Consider the following 18295-nt stretch of genomic DNA (forward strand, 5'->3'; position numbering starts at 1 on the left):
TGTATTTGGTTATTTATATAGTTGGTTAATGTTAGTTAGATTATGATTATTATATATTTGTAACCCTGTAATCAGCTTTGGGAAGTGGGGGAGGGGGAGGGGGTTTAGGGGTGGGGTGGGGATGGGATAATATTGTAACTTTTATAAAACTTTTCAATAATAAAAAATAGATAAGAAGATAGAAAAAAAACAAATTGCCACCCACCTCTCTAAAAAGGTCATGTTAGTAATTAGGTTAAGGTTTGACCATCAGTCCCAAGGCCATGTCTAGTATTTTTTAATATAGAAAGGGATAAATTTCAGAATAATATAAGGGGAAAGTTCTTTTTGCCCCTCTGTTTTCTGAAAATCTTCTCCTTCCTCAAGCCTTCAAAAACTGCAGGATTTCTACTCCCTGCTGCTAATGGATTGTGATAGACTTTGATAGACAGGTTTTGATAGATTAAGGATAAATTTTCTTCACACTGAGAGCAATTAATCAATGGAGTAGCTGGCCTTCTGGAGCTGTGGGTGCTCCATCGCTGCAGGCTTTCAAAAATCAGAATGGACAATCATCGGACTAGGATGGTACAAGGTATCCTGCCTTGAGCAGAGGGTTGGATTATAATTCTATGTTCTACATTCCTCTGTGGGAGTAAAGAAGCTGCCCTTATCTATGACAAATCCTTGGGGTTTTGGTTTTTTTGGTGTAGGTTACTGAGAATGTAAGCTCATGCAAAAAAATAATAATAATTCTGGCATCGTGCCTGCAGCCCTCTGGGGTTCAGAGAATTTACTCATCTGACACGATGTTCCCCAGGTTGCTAAATCTGTCCACATTTTTTAAAACTAAGTTTATAATTTCTAACAGGGGCTATTTTATTTTTTTTAAAAAAATGGCATCACTTTGAAATAAAATCAACATAAGAGAGAATATAAACCTATGTTTTAATCCTAGAAAAACTACGATAAACTGAATGAACAAACAAGTTACGAATCCAGAAAAGCATTCCAGATACATTATCTTTTTTTTCTTTTTATGACCCTGTGTAATCCCTTGCTTCGGGATGGAGTTGGGGCAACTGAGTGGAGCGTTTACTGGCCAAATGATGCCCTTCCTGATGCCACACGGAATTCACAGCAGATATTTTCTCTTTGTGCTGATACTGTCACTGCCTGAGATTGAACTCTCAACCTTCCAAGTGGGAGGTGAGCGTCTTCATCACTAGGCTACCACACTGCTCAGTCTGGATATATTGATTTCATTTCATAACTAATTATTATTAAAGGTGGACCACAGAGATATCTAGCTCACCAGATGTTGCTGAAGTGCTACTCCCAGAATTCCTCCATTCAGAGTTTGGGGTAACATCTATACAGCCCAGACTTCTGCACCTTGCTTTACTCTCTTTAAAAACTCCCAAATGAGAGATAGGAAAGAATGAGAACTGGAAAAACCTTGAACTGAATATAAAATTATGCAGCACAAGTATCATTTCCAGATCTTTACTGCTAATTTATAAATCCCACAGAGTATATACATCACTAGTACACCAATTTATTATTATTTGTGTTATTATTTCATACTATAAATTAAAGTCTCCAAAGTTTAAAAGACTTATAGAAGAACTGTTACAGAAGGTGGAGGCTATCCTTCAGAGGATAGTTGACTTCCTTTTCACAGAAAGAAAGCTGGAGCCATGTACTTTATCTATTATTAACTACTACTTCTTATTCATCATCATCATTATCATCATCATCATCATCATCATCATCATCATCATCATCATCGCACAGTCAGCCAGATGTTCAGACTGGATTTGGCATTTTTGTCTACCTATCAAGTCCTTACCAAGGACCTGGGATAGGCAAATGTCGATGTTTGATGGTATTATAGATATCGTCGCAGGATGGAAGCAGTTCCTCCTAGTAAGTCCGCCTTTTGCAATTGACTAATGGCGAATTTTGTTATCTTCTCCAGTTCTTTCTCATCTATTCTGCTGTCTCCAGGCACTGCCACGTCCACTATCCAGACTTTTTTGTCTTTCTTATCGACAATTGTTAAGTCCAGGGTGTTATGTTGCAGGTGCTTGTCTGTTTGAATTCTGAAGTCCCAAAGCAGTTTAACTTTATCATTTTCTATGACTTTCTCTATTTTATGATCCCACCAGTTCTTGCTTACAGGCAAATGATATTTCTTGCAGATCTTCCAATGCACCATTGTTGCTACTTTGTCATGTCGCTGCTTGTAGTCAGTCTGTGCAATCTTCTTGCAGCAGCTTACCAGGTGGTCCACTGTTTCTTCAGCTTCTTTGCATAGGTGGCACTTACTGTCTGTTGCTGTCTTCTCAATTTTGACTTTGTATGCATTTGTCCTAAAGGCTTGGTCTTGTGCAGCCGGAATTAGTCCCTTGGTCTTTTTCTTCAACTTTCCTGCTCTTAGCCATTGCCAGGTCTTGTTATTATCTCCTTTCCCAGCTATTTTTTTAATGTACTGGCCATGTAGTGCTTTGTCTTCCCATGCCTCTATTCTGTTCTTTATTTGGTCTTTCTTGTAGGACAGTTTGGTCTCTCCAGTAGTCAGTAAGCCTTCCTGATAAACTAATTTCAGTGCATCTTCATCATTGTCCTTCAGATATTCTTCCATTGTCCTTCAGATATTCTTCCAAAGCCATTTGTTCTTCTTCAACCATCTGATGTACTTGCAGCATTCCACGTCCACTTATTTGCCTTGGTAGATAGAGTCTGTCAATGTCACTGTGTGGATGAAGGGCATGATTCACTGTCATTATTTTTCTGATCTTCCTATCCATTGCTTTTAGTTCTGCTTGAGTCCAGTCCACTATTCCAGCTGTGTATCTAATGACTGGAATTGCCCAGGTGTTGATTGCTTTCGCGGTATTTCCTCCATTGAGTTTGGACTTTAAGATCTTCTTCACTCTCTTGATGTATTCACCTCTAATCTTTTTCTTGACTTCAGTGTGCTTGATGTTGTCAGCTTGAAGGATACCCAAGTATTTGTAGTAATCTTCGTCATCCAGACTCTTAATGTTATTTTCGTGGGGCATCTTTATTACTTCAGTTTTCACTATTTTTCCTTGTTTGAGAGTAAATGTGGCATTATTATTATTATTATTATTATTATTATTATTATTATTATTATTATTATTATTATTGTTATTGTTGTTGTTGTTGTTGTTGTTGTTGTTGTTTGAAATAATCCTCTGAGAAAGAGGAATCTGCAACCTGCAATCCAAGATAGACAGGACAAGCAGGGAATTATGGAACAATAACAACAAAAAATAAATAGTGAATGGGAGCCAAGATGCCCAAACTAAGAATGAAGGAAAATTAAAATAATTTTAACATTTATAAGGTTAAAATACTATGGCCTATCAGGTGAACAAAACTCTTGTAAAAATATAGCACAATAACAACTACAAAGGCGTCTTAAAAAACTGGAAGATTGGGAGCCCTGCTAGATCAGGCCAAGGACCTATATATTCCACCACCTTATATCCCATGATGGCTAAACCATTTGCACTTAGGAAACTCATGGACCAAATTGTCCTTATTTAAAGTAGAAACCACCTGTGATTTAGGAAACAATATGTTACCAACTGGTATTTGTTCATTCCTCCATTGATTTGTCTACTCTTGTTTGGAAACTTTCTAATCTGATGATAATTACAGCAATTGCAGCAAACTGCAGTTTAGCTAAACATTTTGTTTTTAAAAAATTCTTCATTGGCTCTTATTTTCCTGTATTAATAATAATAGAATAGAATAGAATAGAATAGAATAGAATAGAATAGAATAGAATAGAATAGAATAGAATAGAATAGAATAGAATAGAATAGAAGCTGGAAGGGACCTTGGAGGTCTTCTATTCCAGCCCTCCCCCGGCCTCAAGCAGGAGAACCTATAGTTTCATCTCAGACAAGTGACTGTCTAGAACAGGGGTAAGCAACCTGAAACAGTGAAAGAGCCACTCGGAACCGGTTCCCTCACAAAAGGAAAAACTGGGAGCCGCAAAAAAATGTGTGTGCATGCACGTACATGCGTGCATGCGCAGAACACGGTTTGACTGAAGAGTGGAGCCAAGGCGAGATATGCACCTACCCTGCATATTTGAACTGATTGGTCGAAATTTTTTAGTCCCACTTTTGTTTTTTTTGGACTGCACATGGCAGAGGACTGGGAGCCGCAGGAGATGGCTGAAAGAGCCGCATGCGGCTCCGGAGCCGTGGGTTGCAGACCTGTGGTCTAGAATCTTCTTAAAAATCTCCAGTGATGGAGCACTCACAATTTTTGGAGGCAAGCTGTTCCATTGGTTAATTATCCTCATGTTAGGAACTTTCTCCTTAATTCCACATTGCTACTTTCTTTGATCAGTTTCCAACCATTGTTTCTTGTCCTGCCCTCCGGTGCTTTGGAGAATAATTTGACCCCCTCTTCTTGGTGGCAGCCCCTCAAGTACTGGAATACTGCTATCATGTCTCCTCTATTTCTTCTTTTCTTTAGACTAGCCAGACCCAAGTCCTGCAGTTCTTTGTATGTTTTAGTCTCTAGGACTTTGATCATCTTAGTTGCTCTTCTCTGATTTTTTTCCAAACTCTCAACATCTTTTTTGTGATATGGTGACCAAAATTGGCTGTACTTCCATTAGGTGGTCTACATTTCTAATGTGAGAAAAATTGTTCTATCGTCATTCTGTTTATTATACCTGATTTGATATAAATCTATCATGTGTGAGTTTATATATACTGATTTTCCCACTACTGCAGTTGTTCCGTGTAGGGAAGCTGCAGTGGTTTTCACTGCCCTCTTTCTATACCTTTTTTAGACCTGCAATATACTTTTTGAAACAGCCTAGCATTCTAAGTGCAGTTTTGTCATAGATTTACTGTATAGGATGGCATTTCTATATTGACATTTTTGCCATTTTTTAAAAAAAGTAAACAAATGCATGCTGCTTCATTAAGTTTTTCTTTATGTCTCCCTTTTCCTGATCAATTACTAAAACTCAGATGACATTCATATTTATGTAAGCTGTGGGTTTTTAGAGCCAACATACAAAGATGTGACAGCTTGATGCTTATTTGCAACTGATAATTTCAGTGGTCATCTGTGCTTTTTATTTGATTATTGCAAGCAGCCCAGCATCATTGAGAGTTGAGCAGCATATAAATTTAATATATTATGATTGGTCACACTGTCAGTCAGATATTTAGAATGGGATTGACACTTTTGTCCATCTATCTTCCTTTGAACTTGAAATAGGCAGATGTTTAATAACAATAAAAGTATTATTATTATGGCTGGTCACACAGTCTGTGAGATTAATGGTCATTATGTACTCAACAATGTGAAATCACAACTGCCAATTCTTTAGTTGTTGTTGGCCTTCATATGAATCAAGTTCTTCCCAAGTATCTTGGATGTCATAATGCATTGGCATAGTAAATGTGCAGATCAAAGCATTGCGCCTTTTGTAACTGAAAGATGGCTATATACAAATTTTCTAAGTGGCATCCAAGATTTTTTGGTATGGCACTCAGTTGCTGATAACCACTGTAGGACCATCACAACTGGTTTATGCCATTCTCTTTTAACTTGTTTTCAGATCTTTGTGATCTCCATTTTTTTCTCATCTTCTATTCTGCAATCAGTTTGTGTGATTTGCTTGCACAAGCTGAGTATATGATCCATTATTTCTTCTGCCTCTTCATACAATCACCACTTTTAATCATTTGAAGATTTTTCAGTCCTGGGCTGGACTGCATTAGTTCAAACAGCCTGTTTTGAGCAATCCAAACTATGCCTTCTGTTTCTTTTGAAACAGAAGTGCATAGAAGTTCATCCAGATTTCAGAGACAGTGCAAGGTTGTCAGCAGGTCCAAAACTCAGATGTTCAAGAGTAGAATCTACACACACAAATGCCACATTTGAGCTGAAGTCAGATATTGTTTCCAGCAAAGAGCCAACTCAGAAATATTTCTTAAATAAGGCTTGCAGCCAGCTGTCAATAATCAGGTTTACTTTTTGGCTCGGTGAGTTTATTAGACTTTTACTGTACTGCTCTCTTCTCTACTTGTCTGGTGTAGGGACTGGAAGGCCTTATATCACTTTCACCTGACTTTCCCAGCTGTTCAGCCTCCTATGATTCCTGGCTTTGTCCTTCTGGAGGCTGACATTCCAAACTCAACTGCAGCAGCTTCTTTAGGATCAGATTAGGATTTAGAATCTGAGTCCTGAGCCATGATATGTTACTTCATTGTGAAACCCGGAGTCTTAGTCACATGGGTTACTTGTTGTGGATGAAGCCATTAATTCTCAGAAACAAAGGAGAATATCTGATGGTTAGATCTAATGAAATAGAAAATGTATGTACTTCATAATCAGAAATAGTCCTTTAAATCCAGGACCTTTACCAGAAGTTAAAGTGACAGTCCCCGAGGTAGTTGACAACTGAATTTTTATGTAGCTGCAGCTTGCAGGTATGGCAGGTATGAATCAGAGTTGCTTAACCAAGAGTAGGAACCATGTGGTGAAGATATTATAAAAATCATAGGACATGAACCATTGCCAAAATTTGCCACAGAAATTAGGTCTTTGCAGTTTGAAAATGATTCAGAAGTGTTTTACAAAAACTTGCACAAACACAGCCCTTCTTAGCTATTCATTAAAGCAGTAATTCCTCACCAACGTGAAGCTATAGCTGCTTTGGAATTGCTTTAACAATCTAGTTTTACTGAATCAATTCATTAAACAGCTGTGTCTATTTCTGGAAACCTGGCTGTTTTAATAAATAGCATGAATACTATGCTAACATAAGTTACAGAATAATTTCTCCAAGTACTTTATTTTTTAAGTACATAATTAAAATATGTGTAGCCTGGATTGGACTCATAATGATATTGAGTTTATAGTAGCCAATTATACCTGTATCATCTTCAATTTGGCAGGGAGCAAGAATGAAAGTATTGAGGAGAGATCCATTCCTCTATGCACTACTAATCAGTGATTGGAAGGCTAGAATCATGTGAAGTTAAGACCATTGCATAACATTGCATTGAGAGAAATGCAAATAAAAAATTACAATAAATTTCAATGAGTTACGAGCTAGACATGGAATCACCTGTCTAGTTCTGTCAACCTTGGTCATACATACCATCTGGTCAGCCTCTATGGAGCCATTGATTATGAAACTGAATGTTTAGATAGCTTCTCCCCATAATTATTTATTGCGTTTTTATGCTGCCTATCTCCACTGTAAGGTGACAATGTTCCAAACTGTCTTGTTTTGGGAACACTTCTGATTTGTGTTCTTTAGACACTGGTGCTGGAGTAAAAATGCCTAACAGATGTCAATGGCTTTGTAGATAAGGTGTAACTCAGGGGTGTCAAACTGATGGCCCACATGCCAGATGCGTCACATGCAGGCCACACCCATTCCGGCTCCGTAAAGGCAAAATTGTCATAATACGTCATGATACATCATACGCCATGATCGAGTTTGACACCCATGGTGTAACTGATACTGCACCTACCTCAATCTGTGAAGTCTGGGCATCAAGTGTTTGTGAAGCGCAATGAGGTCTACATTGATATCAGATGGAATGAGGGTCTTTTCAAGCCAAGCACAATCAATTTCAATGAAACTACCACACAAAGTTTTGACAACTGGCTCCTGAGCCCAATGCCCTTTGCATAAGCAAAATACACGTTTGGGATGTCTTGTGGGAGGGATTTTTGATCCCACCACTGGATCAATTTAAGAAAAATTTCTATAATTCAGTAACTATGGGCTCTGAAATTGATCAGGACTTGTAACAAAATCCTTAGGAGAAGCCCATCAAGTGGAGAAAAGGTTATGAAAAAACATTCTATACATGTTGTACATTAGTTAGAAGAGTAACTGAGAAACTGATTGAATTGAAACTATGTAAGTGGGTATGGGAAAGGCTTCTAATAGTACAATCAGATAAGGAAAGTTCCAGAGGGGTGGACTATGAAAATCCAAACTATCCTTTCCAGTGTATTCATACACATTACAAAGAAAAGCCAATTAAACCAAGAGAACTGAAAATTATAAAGGGAAATGGGGAAGCAAGACACTTAGAAAAAGAATTCTTTGCAGAAATTAAGAGTAAATATGGAAGAGATTTTTAAAAATGCTAGTGATAATGGACAAAGAGAAGGAATGAATCAATTCCACCATAAGTATCTTTTTTTCAGCAGAGATAAATGATTTGAAACAGTGTTGTTGCCTTCTCTCACCAAATACTTGAGGAATCATTCAATAGTTTAATACCTGAGAAGTTATTATACTTCAAAATCTTTGGGAGGCAATGTTTGATTGTTGTGGTTACTTGGAAGTTGGATGATTCAAAATCTACATACCTTTGAATAATCAGCTGTTCCGTCAAAGAATAAGATCTTGACATCCTTCACTTGCTTGAGTTAATGGCAGATAGAGGACCACTAATATTTTAAGACAAAATATGATGAAAGCCCCTTTAGTAAGCTCCCTTCAATTAGTTGGACATATGATCCTACAGGCATTCCCATGGGATAAAATCCCATTGACAATTCTGCCATGTGCTTTCTTTATTGATGGATTGCCATCATGAGGTCTTAATTAGGCAAATGAGAGATTTTTTTTTAAAAAAATCAGCCTCCATTGCTGCCAGCTGCATTTTCCTTTATGATTATATTCCACAGTCACAGGACAGAATCTATTACCTAGCTCATAAAATAGTTGTTATAATGTATTTAAAAAAATAAATGCAGAAGTTCTTTTTTTAACCTTAGGATCATTTTTACTCATGACAATATTTGTTAAAAATATTACATCTGCCTTTGAGAAGAGAGAGTATCAACTTCTATATTATGGAAAAATAAACTCTACAGACATCTCAAATTGGCACATACCATTTGAAAATAATATCCTTTCAAATCATCTTTCTAAAGGTCTCCTTTACCAACTCCCTTTTCCCAATTATTCTTAGCACACTGGTATGTATGAATGGGTATAAGACAAGAATACCTAAAAACAGTAAAATGTTTATTTCTTTTAAAAAAGAGTGAGGAGAGAGAGAGGTAAGGATTCAAACTGTTTGTGATCATAATTTCCATCTGCGGTCAGCAAAACCAATATTGCAAGTATATTCCTTGATTAAAATAGTTAATAAAAGAAACTGGTGGCTTTTTTAAAAAAAATACAGATTTCTGTTCCTGCATCACCACATTCAGTATCTGTATGACAACATGCTTTTTAATTGTTAACTTCTTCCTAGCAGAAAACAAAGTCCATCATGGCAAAGTGTCCCATTTTACAAAGCTCTAAACTGTCAGTATAACAAGAACTCCATGCCCCACATGAGTATGGGCTGATGAGTAGGGTGAACTGGAAGATTCAGCTGCTTGGTTATAGAAGATTTTGTACAACGCCACCTCAGCCAATAGAAAACAGGCCAACAGCCCAAGTGAAAGCTACAATGTCTTTTAGATGTTTAAGTCAAACGTCTGTGGTGTTCCTGGGCATGACGAAATGAAAACTTGCAATTAGCGGCAGCAAAGGCAGTTCCATAGAAGCTGTTCTTCTTTCTTTGAACCATGCTCACTGTATGGTCATTGTACACTGTACACTGTAACTGAATGGAGCATACAATGTGGAAATAATTGTTTATGTAGTGCTGTTCACTTGAGAAGACTCCCCCAAAAGATCTGGATTGAACCGTAATCTATTTACACAGGAGTATTCCTGTTTCGATTGGCAGAAATGGCATTATGTGATATCCTCTTCTTCTGAACAGTAATCACGACCCTTTAGAAGAAAATAAAGAGATTTTATTTTTTAAAAAATTACACTAAAACCATACAAGAAGACACCATATCAAAGACATAGAATAATATAAAATTACATTAGCCAGTTCGCATTCTGTTCATTCTACAAAAACTTTGTGAACTGGGTATGTAAACCCCTCTACAGCCTTTCAGTAACTGGCAATCATTTTCTGTTGTTCAAGAAAACTGAATGGTCAGTTTTCACTTACCTTGTTGATACTGACTCCCTAATGAGGTAAGAATTAAAAAATGCTGTGTGTAACTTCTACCTGCAGCAATTAAGAAATGCAACAGTATGCTTCACTATACTTCATTTCTTTGTATTTCCAGTAACCATCAAGGGGCTTAAAGGCTGTATCAGTGTATTTCAATAATATATAGTGCATCATATTGCTGATGTGCACCAATTCCCAAATAAATGAAAAGCCTAATATCACAGAACAGTTTAGAAGTTGCTGGGAGGCCATTATTTCATATATCCCTAACCTAGATCTCAGCTCTTATGCAAATTAAAAATGAAGCTTCTGAATAATACAGCGTTCTCAAATAAATGTTTTCTATTCTGTGTGTGCAGTGGGTGTGAACAGTGTGTACATGCAGACATAATATTCTAATATCTTATTATATGTAATGCACATAACTGTATACAGTTGTATATGTTAACAACATACAGTGTTGTAAACAAATAAGACTGATAAATAAAACCAATCCATAAACTGGTTTGATTTTTGGATTTTTGCTCCTTATGTTTGTGTTTTTAGCTGTCACATTTAGGTCTCATAATGCCAATCTATAGCAAAGTGGATATTTGCTATATGCTGAACTCAGACACCATATATTACATACATATATGCCTTTTGATAAGTAAGATTGCTGCACATCAGAATGAAATCTGTAGGGACCCACTTCAATCTACATCTTAAGAAAACAGAACTTTTAGAAACGGTCTCTCCCAACAGGAATTTTTATTAAGAGAAATTGATAGCAGGCATGCTAGACAGGATCTGAGGGATCCCCCCACCATTCAGTGTTTTAAAGTGTTCCCAAGCAGCCCCCACACCACAGTTCTTCCAGGTGATTCAAACCGACAGATTTCTAGGTGTTAACTCCAGGAAAAATAACATCAGTCCGGCTCCGTCGGCACGATCATTCAATCCTCTCTTTACCCAGATCCCAGGTGTTGCATCTCCCCCCCTTTCCCCCCTTCGCTGCCGGTAAAGAGGAGAGTTTCAGAGGGGCAAAGGATGAAAGGCAGATGGCCACACTGTTATGGTTAGCAGACCCGAAGTGAATCAACAAAAGGTTATTTTGTAGTGAATAGAGGAAGTGAAAGTAGTAAAAACCCCATGCATACCACCCTCCCCCTTAGTAATATGACGGAATCCAGGAGATAGAAAGAATTGGTTTTAAATCAGAGAATATAGATAGAAATTAAATATAACTGGATTCCGACATCCTGCCCCCCTTAAAAATAAGAGAGATCCAGTTAGAGATGGTAAAGCCATTAAGGGAATTGTTTCAGACAATTCAAATGGGAGGAGGGGTGCCTCCGTCTTGGAAAACTGCTTTTATTTCTTTGATTCTGAAGGAAGATCAGGATGTCACTCAAGCAAAAAATTATAGACCAATATCACTTTTGAATACGGACTACAAGATATTTGCTAAGGTTTTAGCTAACAGATTAATGAGGGTACTGCAACAGGTAATTCATGGTGACCAAACTGGGTTTATAAGTGGTAGACAAATGAAAAATAACGTGAGGCATATGGTTGATTTGTTGGAATTTCTGGAAAGAAACAATCAGATCCCTGCAGCGCTGATTTTTTTGGATGCTGAAAAAGCCTTTGATCAATTGGATTGGCAATTTTTGTTGAAAGTACTAGATAAAATGAATTTTGGGGATAAATTTTTACAACCAATTAGGGCATTATATCAAAAGCAAACAGCCCGTATAATAGTAAATAATAGTCTGACCGAAGTATGTAATATTGAAAAGGGCACAAGGCAGGGGTGTCCGTTGTCACCTCTATTATTTGTTTTAACATTGGAGATATTATTGATTAAAATACGGGACTCGGAAAAAATTAAGGGAATTCAAATAAGAGATCAGGATTATAGACTGAGGGCGTTTGCAGACGATCTGGTTGTTACGGTGATCCAGCCAGAAAACTCTGTTGTAGAATTGATGGAGATAATAATGCAATATGGGAAAGTTTCTGGATTCAAGGTTAACATACAAAAAACTAAAATGTTGTCTAAGAATATGACAGTATCACAAAAGGCTGTTTTAGAAGGGTTAACTGGATTTGAAATAGTTAAAAGGGTTAAATATTTGGGGGTATATTTGTCACCCTCAAATGCAAAGCTATATAAAAATAATTATGAAAAGCTATGGGGAAAAGTTCAAAAAGAATTGGATAGCTGGAAAAAACTACAATTGTCTTTATTGGGAAGAATTGCAGCAGTGAAAATGAATGTTTTGTCGAAATTTCTATTTTTATTTCAAATGATACCTATTCTTAAAAAGGATTCAAACTTGGAGGAATGACAAAAGGGTATTAATAAATTTGTCTGGGCAGGGAAAAGGCCACGAGTTAAATTTAAGATTATGCAGGATACGCGTGAGAGAGGTGGTCTCAAAATGCCTAATTTTAAACTATACTATGAAGCTGCTGCTTTGTCAGCGATAAGTGATTGGATTAATTTAACACAAGTGAGATTATTAAATCTTGAAGGTCATGATTTGCTATTCGGTTGGCATGCATACTTATTGTATGATAAGAAGGTGGATAATGTGTTCAAGGTGCATATTTTAAGACATGCTCTGTTGCGAGTTTGGAAAAAGTATAGACACAAGCTAAATTATAAAATACCTTTATGGGCAATACCGAAACACGCAATAGAAAATATAAATGTTGGGTTTAAACATGATGTGATTACATATAAGGAAATTTTAAGTTTGGAAAGGAATGTATGGCATTTGAAGCCGTATAATTTTTTACGAGAAGAAAAGATTGTTCAAACTTGGTTTCAGTATGGGCAATTACAGGCCAGGTGGAAAGAAGATCAGAAAATTGGTTTTTCAATGACTGATGGAAATTTGGTAAAGCAAATTAGAAATCAAGGTCAAGCACATATCAAACGGATATATCTTGCACTGATAGAAATTGATTCAGAGACAGAACTTGTTAAAGATTGTATGATAAAGTGGGCTCAGAATTTTCAAGAAGTTATTACAATGGATACTTGGGAAAAGATTTGGGTGAGAAATGTAAAATTTACGCAAGCTCAAAATTTAAGAGAGAACTTTTATAAAATGTTTTATAGGTGGCATTTAGATCCTAAAAAATTAGCAAGTATGTATCCGAACTGCCAGCCTAAATGTTGGAGGTGTGGTGGTGAAGATGCAACGTACTTTCATATATGGTGGACCTGTAAAAAGGTTAAAGCATTTTGGATTAAAATTTGGTGGAATATGCAGAAGATATTTAAGAAAAGGATAAAGTTTTGTCCGCAATTGTTTTTACTGGGCATTACTACTGACACTACTGTTGTGGACACTAAGTTGATGTTGAACTTAATTACGGCAGCAAGACTTTTAGTAGGGCAATACTGGAAGAAGGAAGAACTGCCGACTATAGAAGAATGGACTTTAAAAGTTTCCAACCTGGCGGAAATGGCAAAGATCTCAGCGTATTTGAAAGACCATTCGCAACAGAGATATATTGTGGAGTGGAAAAAATGGATTGACTACATCCAGAATAAATATGAGACTAAAAAGTTTCATTTAGCATTTGAATAAGTATTGATGTGATATTTATATTGCTTGTAGTCATTTTATAAGAGTTAAAGTGCGATAGATTTAATAGCTTATTGTTGTTTGCATATGGTAGATTATGATTGTTTCTACTTTTATACCTTGTATTTAGCTCTGGGAAGTCGGGGAGGGGGAGGGGGAGGGAGGGAGGTGTTGGGGAGGGTTGGGAAGAGGGGAGGGGGTTGGGAGGGGCTTTGTTTTGTTTTGTTAAAGATAAAATGTACTGTAAAACTTTTCAATAAAAAAAATAAGAGAGATCCACCTGTAAAGAAAACAAAACAGGTGTAAAAAGTCTGGCTTGTTAGAATACTCTGAATGAAATTTCTTTAATAGCTTCAGGGCTTTTACATGACGTTTATGGACCCACTCATTTTGTGAGGAGGGGAGGTGTTTCCATGCTACTAGGTATTGAGTTGTCCCATGATATCTTCTAGAGCAGACGTGTCAAACACAAGGCCCGGGGGCCGGATCCGGCCCGCGGTGGTTTCATGTGGCCCGCGAAGCCATCCTGGAAACAGTCAGGGAACGGCCCCCACTGCCTTGGCCCTGGCCCAGAGACCCTTCTTCTGCCAGAGACCCTCAGATCTCTCCCACTCCTGCCCAGGCCCCCATAGGCACCCTTGATGCGAATGATGTAGAGCTGGCCACGCCCACCCAGTAGGCCATATGCACTTTAGCCACGCCCACACAGTAGGCCACGCCCACCCGGCCCCATGAGGGCAGCCGCAATGCTGATGCGGCCCTCAATGAAATTGAGTTTGACACCCCTGTTCTAGAGTCTAGGAATTCCTTTATTTTGAAGTGTTGTTCTCCTTCCACCATGATTGGAGGAGGTGGGGGGGAAATTTTGGCCATAATGGTGACTGTTGTTCTCTTTTCAGCAAACTGCAATGAAAAATTGGGTGTATTTGTCTAAGATTTTTGGGTAATTCTAATTCTACTATTACTGGGTTTATGATTCTTTTAATTGGAAAAGGTCCTATATATTTTGGTCCAAGTTTTTTACAGGGTTGTAAGGATTTGTAGACAAATATACCATTTCACCTATAATGAATGGTGTGGGTTCAATTCTTTTTTTATCTGCTTGTGCTTTATATGCTTGCCTAGCTTCGTCTAGGGCTTTTCTAACTATTGGCCAGGTGTTTTATAATTGTTCTATCCATTCTTTCAGTGATGGAATTACCGGTTCATTTGGGATTAGTTCTGGCATGGGGTTGAAACTTTGACCAGTAGCTATGTGAAAAGGAGTGTAGCCTGTGCTGGAGTGAATTGCATCATTATAGGCAACTTCTGCGAAAGGGAGTACGTCCATCCAATTTGTTTGCTGGAAATTAATAAAGCATCTTAAATATTGCTCAAATTCTGAGTTAGATTTCTCTGACTGACTGTTCCCTTGAGGATGATGACTAGATGTCAGTCCCTGAGTGGCCCCTAAAAGGGATAAAAATTCCTTACAAAATGCCGATGTAAATTATACTCCCCTATCAGATATGATGTGTTGTGGTGCCCCATGAAATCTGTAAATATGCTGCATGAAAAGTTTCACTAAGGCTTTTGCGGTGTGAATCTTTTGACAAGGGATGAAGTGCACCTGTTTGGAAAACAAGTCCGTGATCATCCAGTTTACAGTATTCCCATTGCATTCTGGTAATTCCACTATGAAATCCATGGCTATTTCCCTCCAGGGGGCTGAGGGATTTGCCACTGTTTATAACAGTCTGGGCAATTTCCCTTGCAACCTCTTTGCAGTTGTGCACATTGGGCAGCTGGCCACATAACTTTTTATGTCCTTTTTCATGGATGGCCACCAAAATTGCCTTTTAATTAAGTGTAATGTTTTTACAAATCCAAAATGCCCTGCTGATCTGGTGTCATGGCAAAGCTGCATGAACGTGACCCTCTTGGTGGTTGGTATATATAACTTTTCCCCCACCCAAGGCAGTCCATCCTTAATTGTGCACACGTGTCTATTTTTCTGGAATCATTTATATGTTTTCAAAGTTTTCCAGAATTCAATTCCACTTTGGCTACCCAGCTGCAGTTTTAATTTAGCTTGGGCTCTGGTAGTTACTGTTGCTGCCAGTTGTGGTTCCGCCATAAGTGGTTTAGAATCGGTGGCTTGTGTGCTGTTATACTGGGGCATGCGAGATAGTGCATCTGCCAGGAAGTTCTTTCCCCCTGGCAATAATGGGACCAGCGGGCTTGCTTGGGGTTGAGCTTCCTGGGTGTTTTCAAGGCTTCCAGATTTGTGTGGTCTGTCCACACCTGAAAGGGGATTTTATTCCCTTCAAGGAACTAGCTCCACGTAATTAATGACCAACATATCCCATATGCCTCTTTCTCCCACACGGGCCAGTGCTGTTCCGTTTTGGTGAGTTTCTTGGATGTATATGCGCAGGGTTGCATTACCCCTTCATCGTTTTCTTGTAATAGTACAGCCCCCACTGCCACATCACTTGCACCCGCCTGTATTACGAAGGGCTTATCCATGTCTGGGTGCCTCAGTACTGATTCTTCAGAAAAGAGTCTCTTTAACCTCTCAAATGCTACTTGGCATTCCATTGTCCATTTTAGTGGCTGGCTAGGTTTTACTGAGGATACTCCCTTCATTTTTAGTAAGTGGCTAGGGGGGCATTTGCCCAGATTCGTCTTATATACCAATTGCGCCCCTTTTTGGACCGAGATGCCCTACGTACAGTCACCCACGCACTCGTTACCTCCCGTATTGATTACTGTAATGCTCTCTACATGGGGCTGCCCTTGAAGACCACCCGGAGGCTTCAGCTGGTGCAGAATGCAGCTGCACGGGTTGTGATGGGAGCTTCCCGATACTCCCATATTACACCCCTCCTGCGTGAGCTGCATTGGCTACCAGTTGCCCTCCGGGTGAGATTTAAGGTGCTGGTACTTACCTTTAAAGCCCTACATGGCTTAGGTCCGGGATACTTGCAGGACCATCTGCTGCCGGGAACAAATTCCCATCGTCCAGTACGCTCACACAGAGAAGGCCTCCTCAGGGTACCGTCAGCTAGGCAATGTCGGCTGGCGACCCCCAGGGGGAGGGCCTTCTCTGTGGGAGCACCAACCCTATGGAATCAGCTCCCCCCTGAGCTTCGGATAGCCCAAAACCTCCAATCCTTTCGCCGCGGCCTCAAAACACACCTGTTCCACCAAGCTGACCTAGACTGACAGGCATTTCAATTAATTTATATTTAGTATTTTTAATTCATTTTAAAATTCTCTAATTTTTATTGCACTGATGTTCTCAATTTTCATTTTATCTTGATTTATGTACTTATTATATGTTTTATTGTGAGCCGCCCTGAGTCCTTCAGGAGATAGGGCGGGATATAAATCCCATCAATAAATAAATAAATAAATAAGTTTGTGAGGGGCAGGGCTATCTGGGCAAAAGAGGGGATGAATTGGTGGTAAAAGTTTCTGAAGCCCAGGAAACTTTGCAGTTGCTTTCTTGTGCAAGGTGATGCCCATTCTAATACTGCTCTAACCTTCTCTGGGTCCATTTCAATGCCCTGTGGGGATATGCGATAACCCAGGTAGTCTATTCTTTCCTGGTGAAATTTGCATTTTGATAATTTGGCATATAGGTGGGCAGATCGCAGTTTCTTTAAAACTGCTCTGACTAGGTTGACATGTTCCTCTTTTGATTCGGTGAAGATAAGGATGTTGTCTAAATAAACCAGGACCCCTTTAAATAGGTGCTCCCTTAGTACCTTGTTGATTAATTGCATAAATACCGTGGGGCCCCCTTGTAATCCAAATGGCAAAACTTTGAATTGGTAGCACCCCACTGGGCAATTAAATGCAGTTTTCCATTCATCCCCTTCCTTAATTCTATCACGGTAATACGCTTCCCTTAGATCTAGTTTAGTTAAAAAAAATTTCCTTTCGAGAAGTGTGATAACATGTCCTTCATGAGGGGTAAGGGGTATAGGTTGCTTTCACTGATTGTGTTCAATAGGCGATAGTCAAAGCATAAGTGTAGAGTCATCCTTATTCTCTCTAAAGAGGACCGAAGTGGCCACTTTAGGCCTGGTAGGCTCAATGAACCTCCTTTCTAGGTTTTTGTTTATGAATCTTTCCATTTCCTCCTTCTCCTTTGGGCTCATGGAGTATAATCTGGGCTTCGGGAGTTTTGCCCTGGGCTTCAATTCTATGGCACAGTCTGTGGGTCTCCTCGTTGAAAACTTCAGCAAGATCTCTGTATTCCTCTGGTATTTCAGGTAGCCCCTTTTCTTCTCCCATGGATGCTTTTTCCATTCTTAATTTTGGTAGATCCCCTTGGGGTTTTAAATCTGCAGGATCTCCCTTCGGGAAATTGATTTCTGCCATCCTCCAATTTACTCAGGGTTCCATTTCTTTAACCATTCCATCCCTAGGATCATCGGGCATTCCATGCCTGGGGTCACTACAAATGTTATGTCTTCCTCATGGTTCCCCAGAGATAGGTGGACTGGTAAAGTGGCTATGGGAAGCTGGCAACCCCCCTGCTATGGACCCATCTAACTGGCCAAATGAGATTGGTTGTTCTAGCCTAATCAATGGAATGCCCAGATTCCCCACTAGCGTCGGGCTAATGAGGCAGCGGGTGCAACCAGAGTCTATTAAGACTTTCACCTTGACAGC

The 18295-nt window shown here is 38.9% G+C and overlaps 1 protein-coding gene across 3 annotated transcripts in view; it reads right to left on the reverse strand.

Annotated features, from left to right (window-relative positions):
• LOC310638234 (uncharacterized protein C1orf21) overlaps window positions 1-18295 on the reverse strand; it is a 279715-nt gene that overhangs the window by 48951 nt on the left and 212469 nt on the right. For 2 of the 3 annotated variants that reach the window (XM_083359104.1, XM_083359103.1), the window contains one exon: window positions 8798-9811. The exons of the other annotated variant lie outside the window; for it this stretch is intronic. In XM_083359104.1, the coding sequence (XP_083215230.1) occupies window positions 9733-9811 (79 nt within the window). In that variant the 3' untranslated portion in view covers window positions 8798-9732. Of the gene's footprint in view, window positions 1-8797; window positions 9812-18295 lie in introns of those variants that run through there. 3 annotated transcript variants of the gene reach the window in all.

The sequence above is a fragment of the Vipera ursinii genome (genome assembly GCF_947247035.1).
Source record: "Vipera ursinii genome assembly, chromosome: 3".
Lineage (NCBI taxonomy): Eukaryota > Metazoa > Chordata > Lepidosauria > Squamata > Viperidae > Vipera > Vipera ursinii.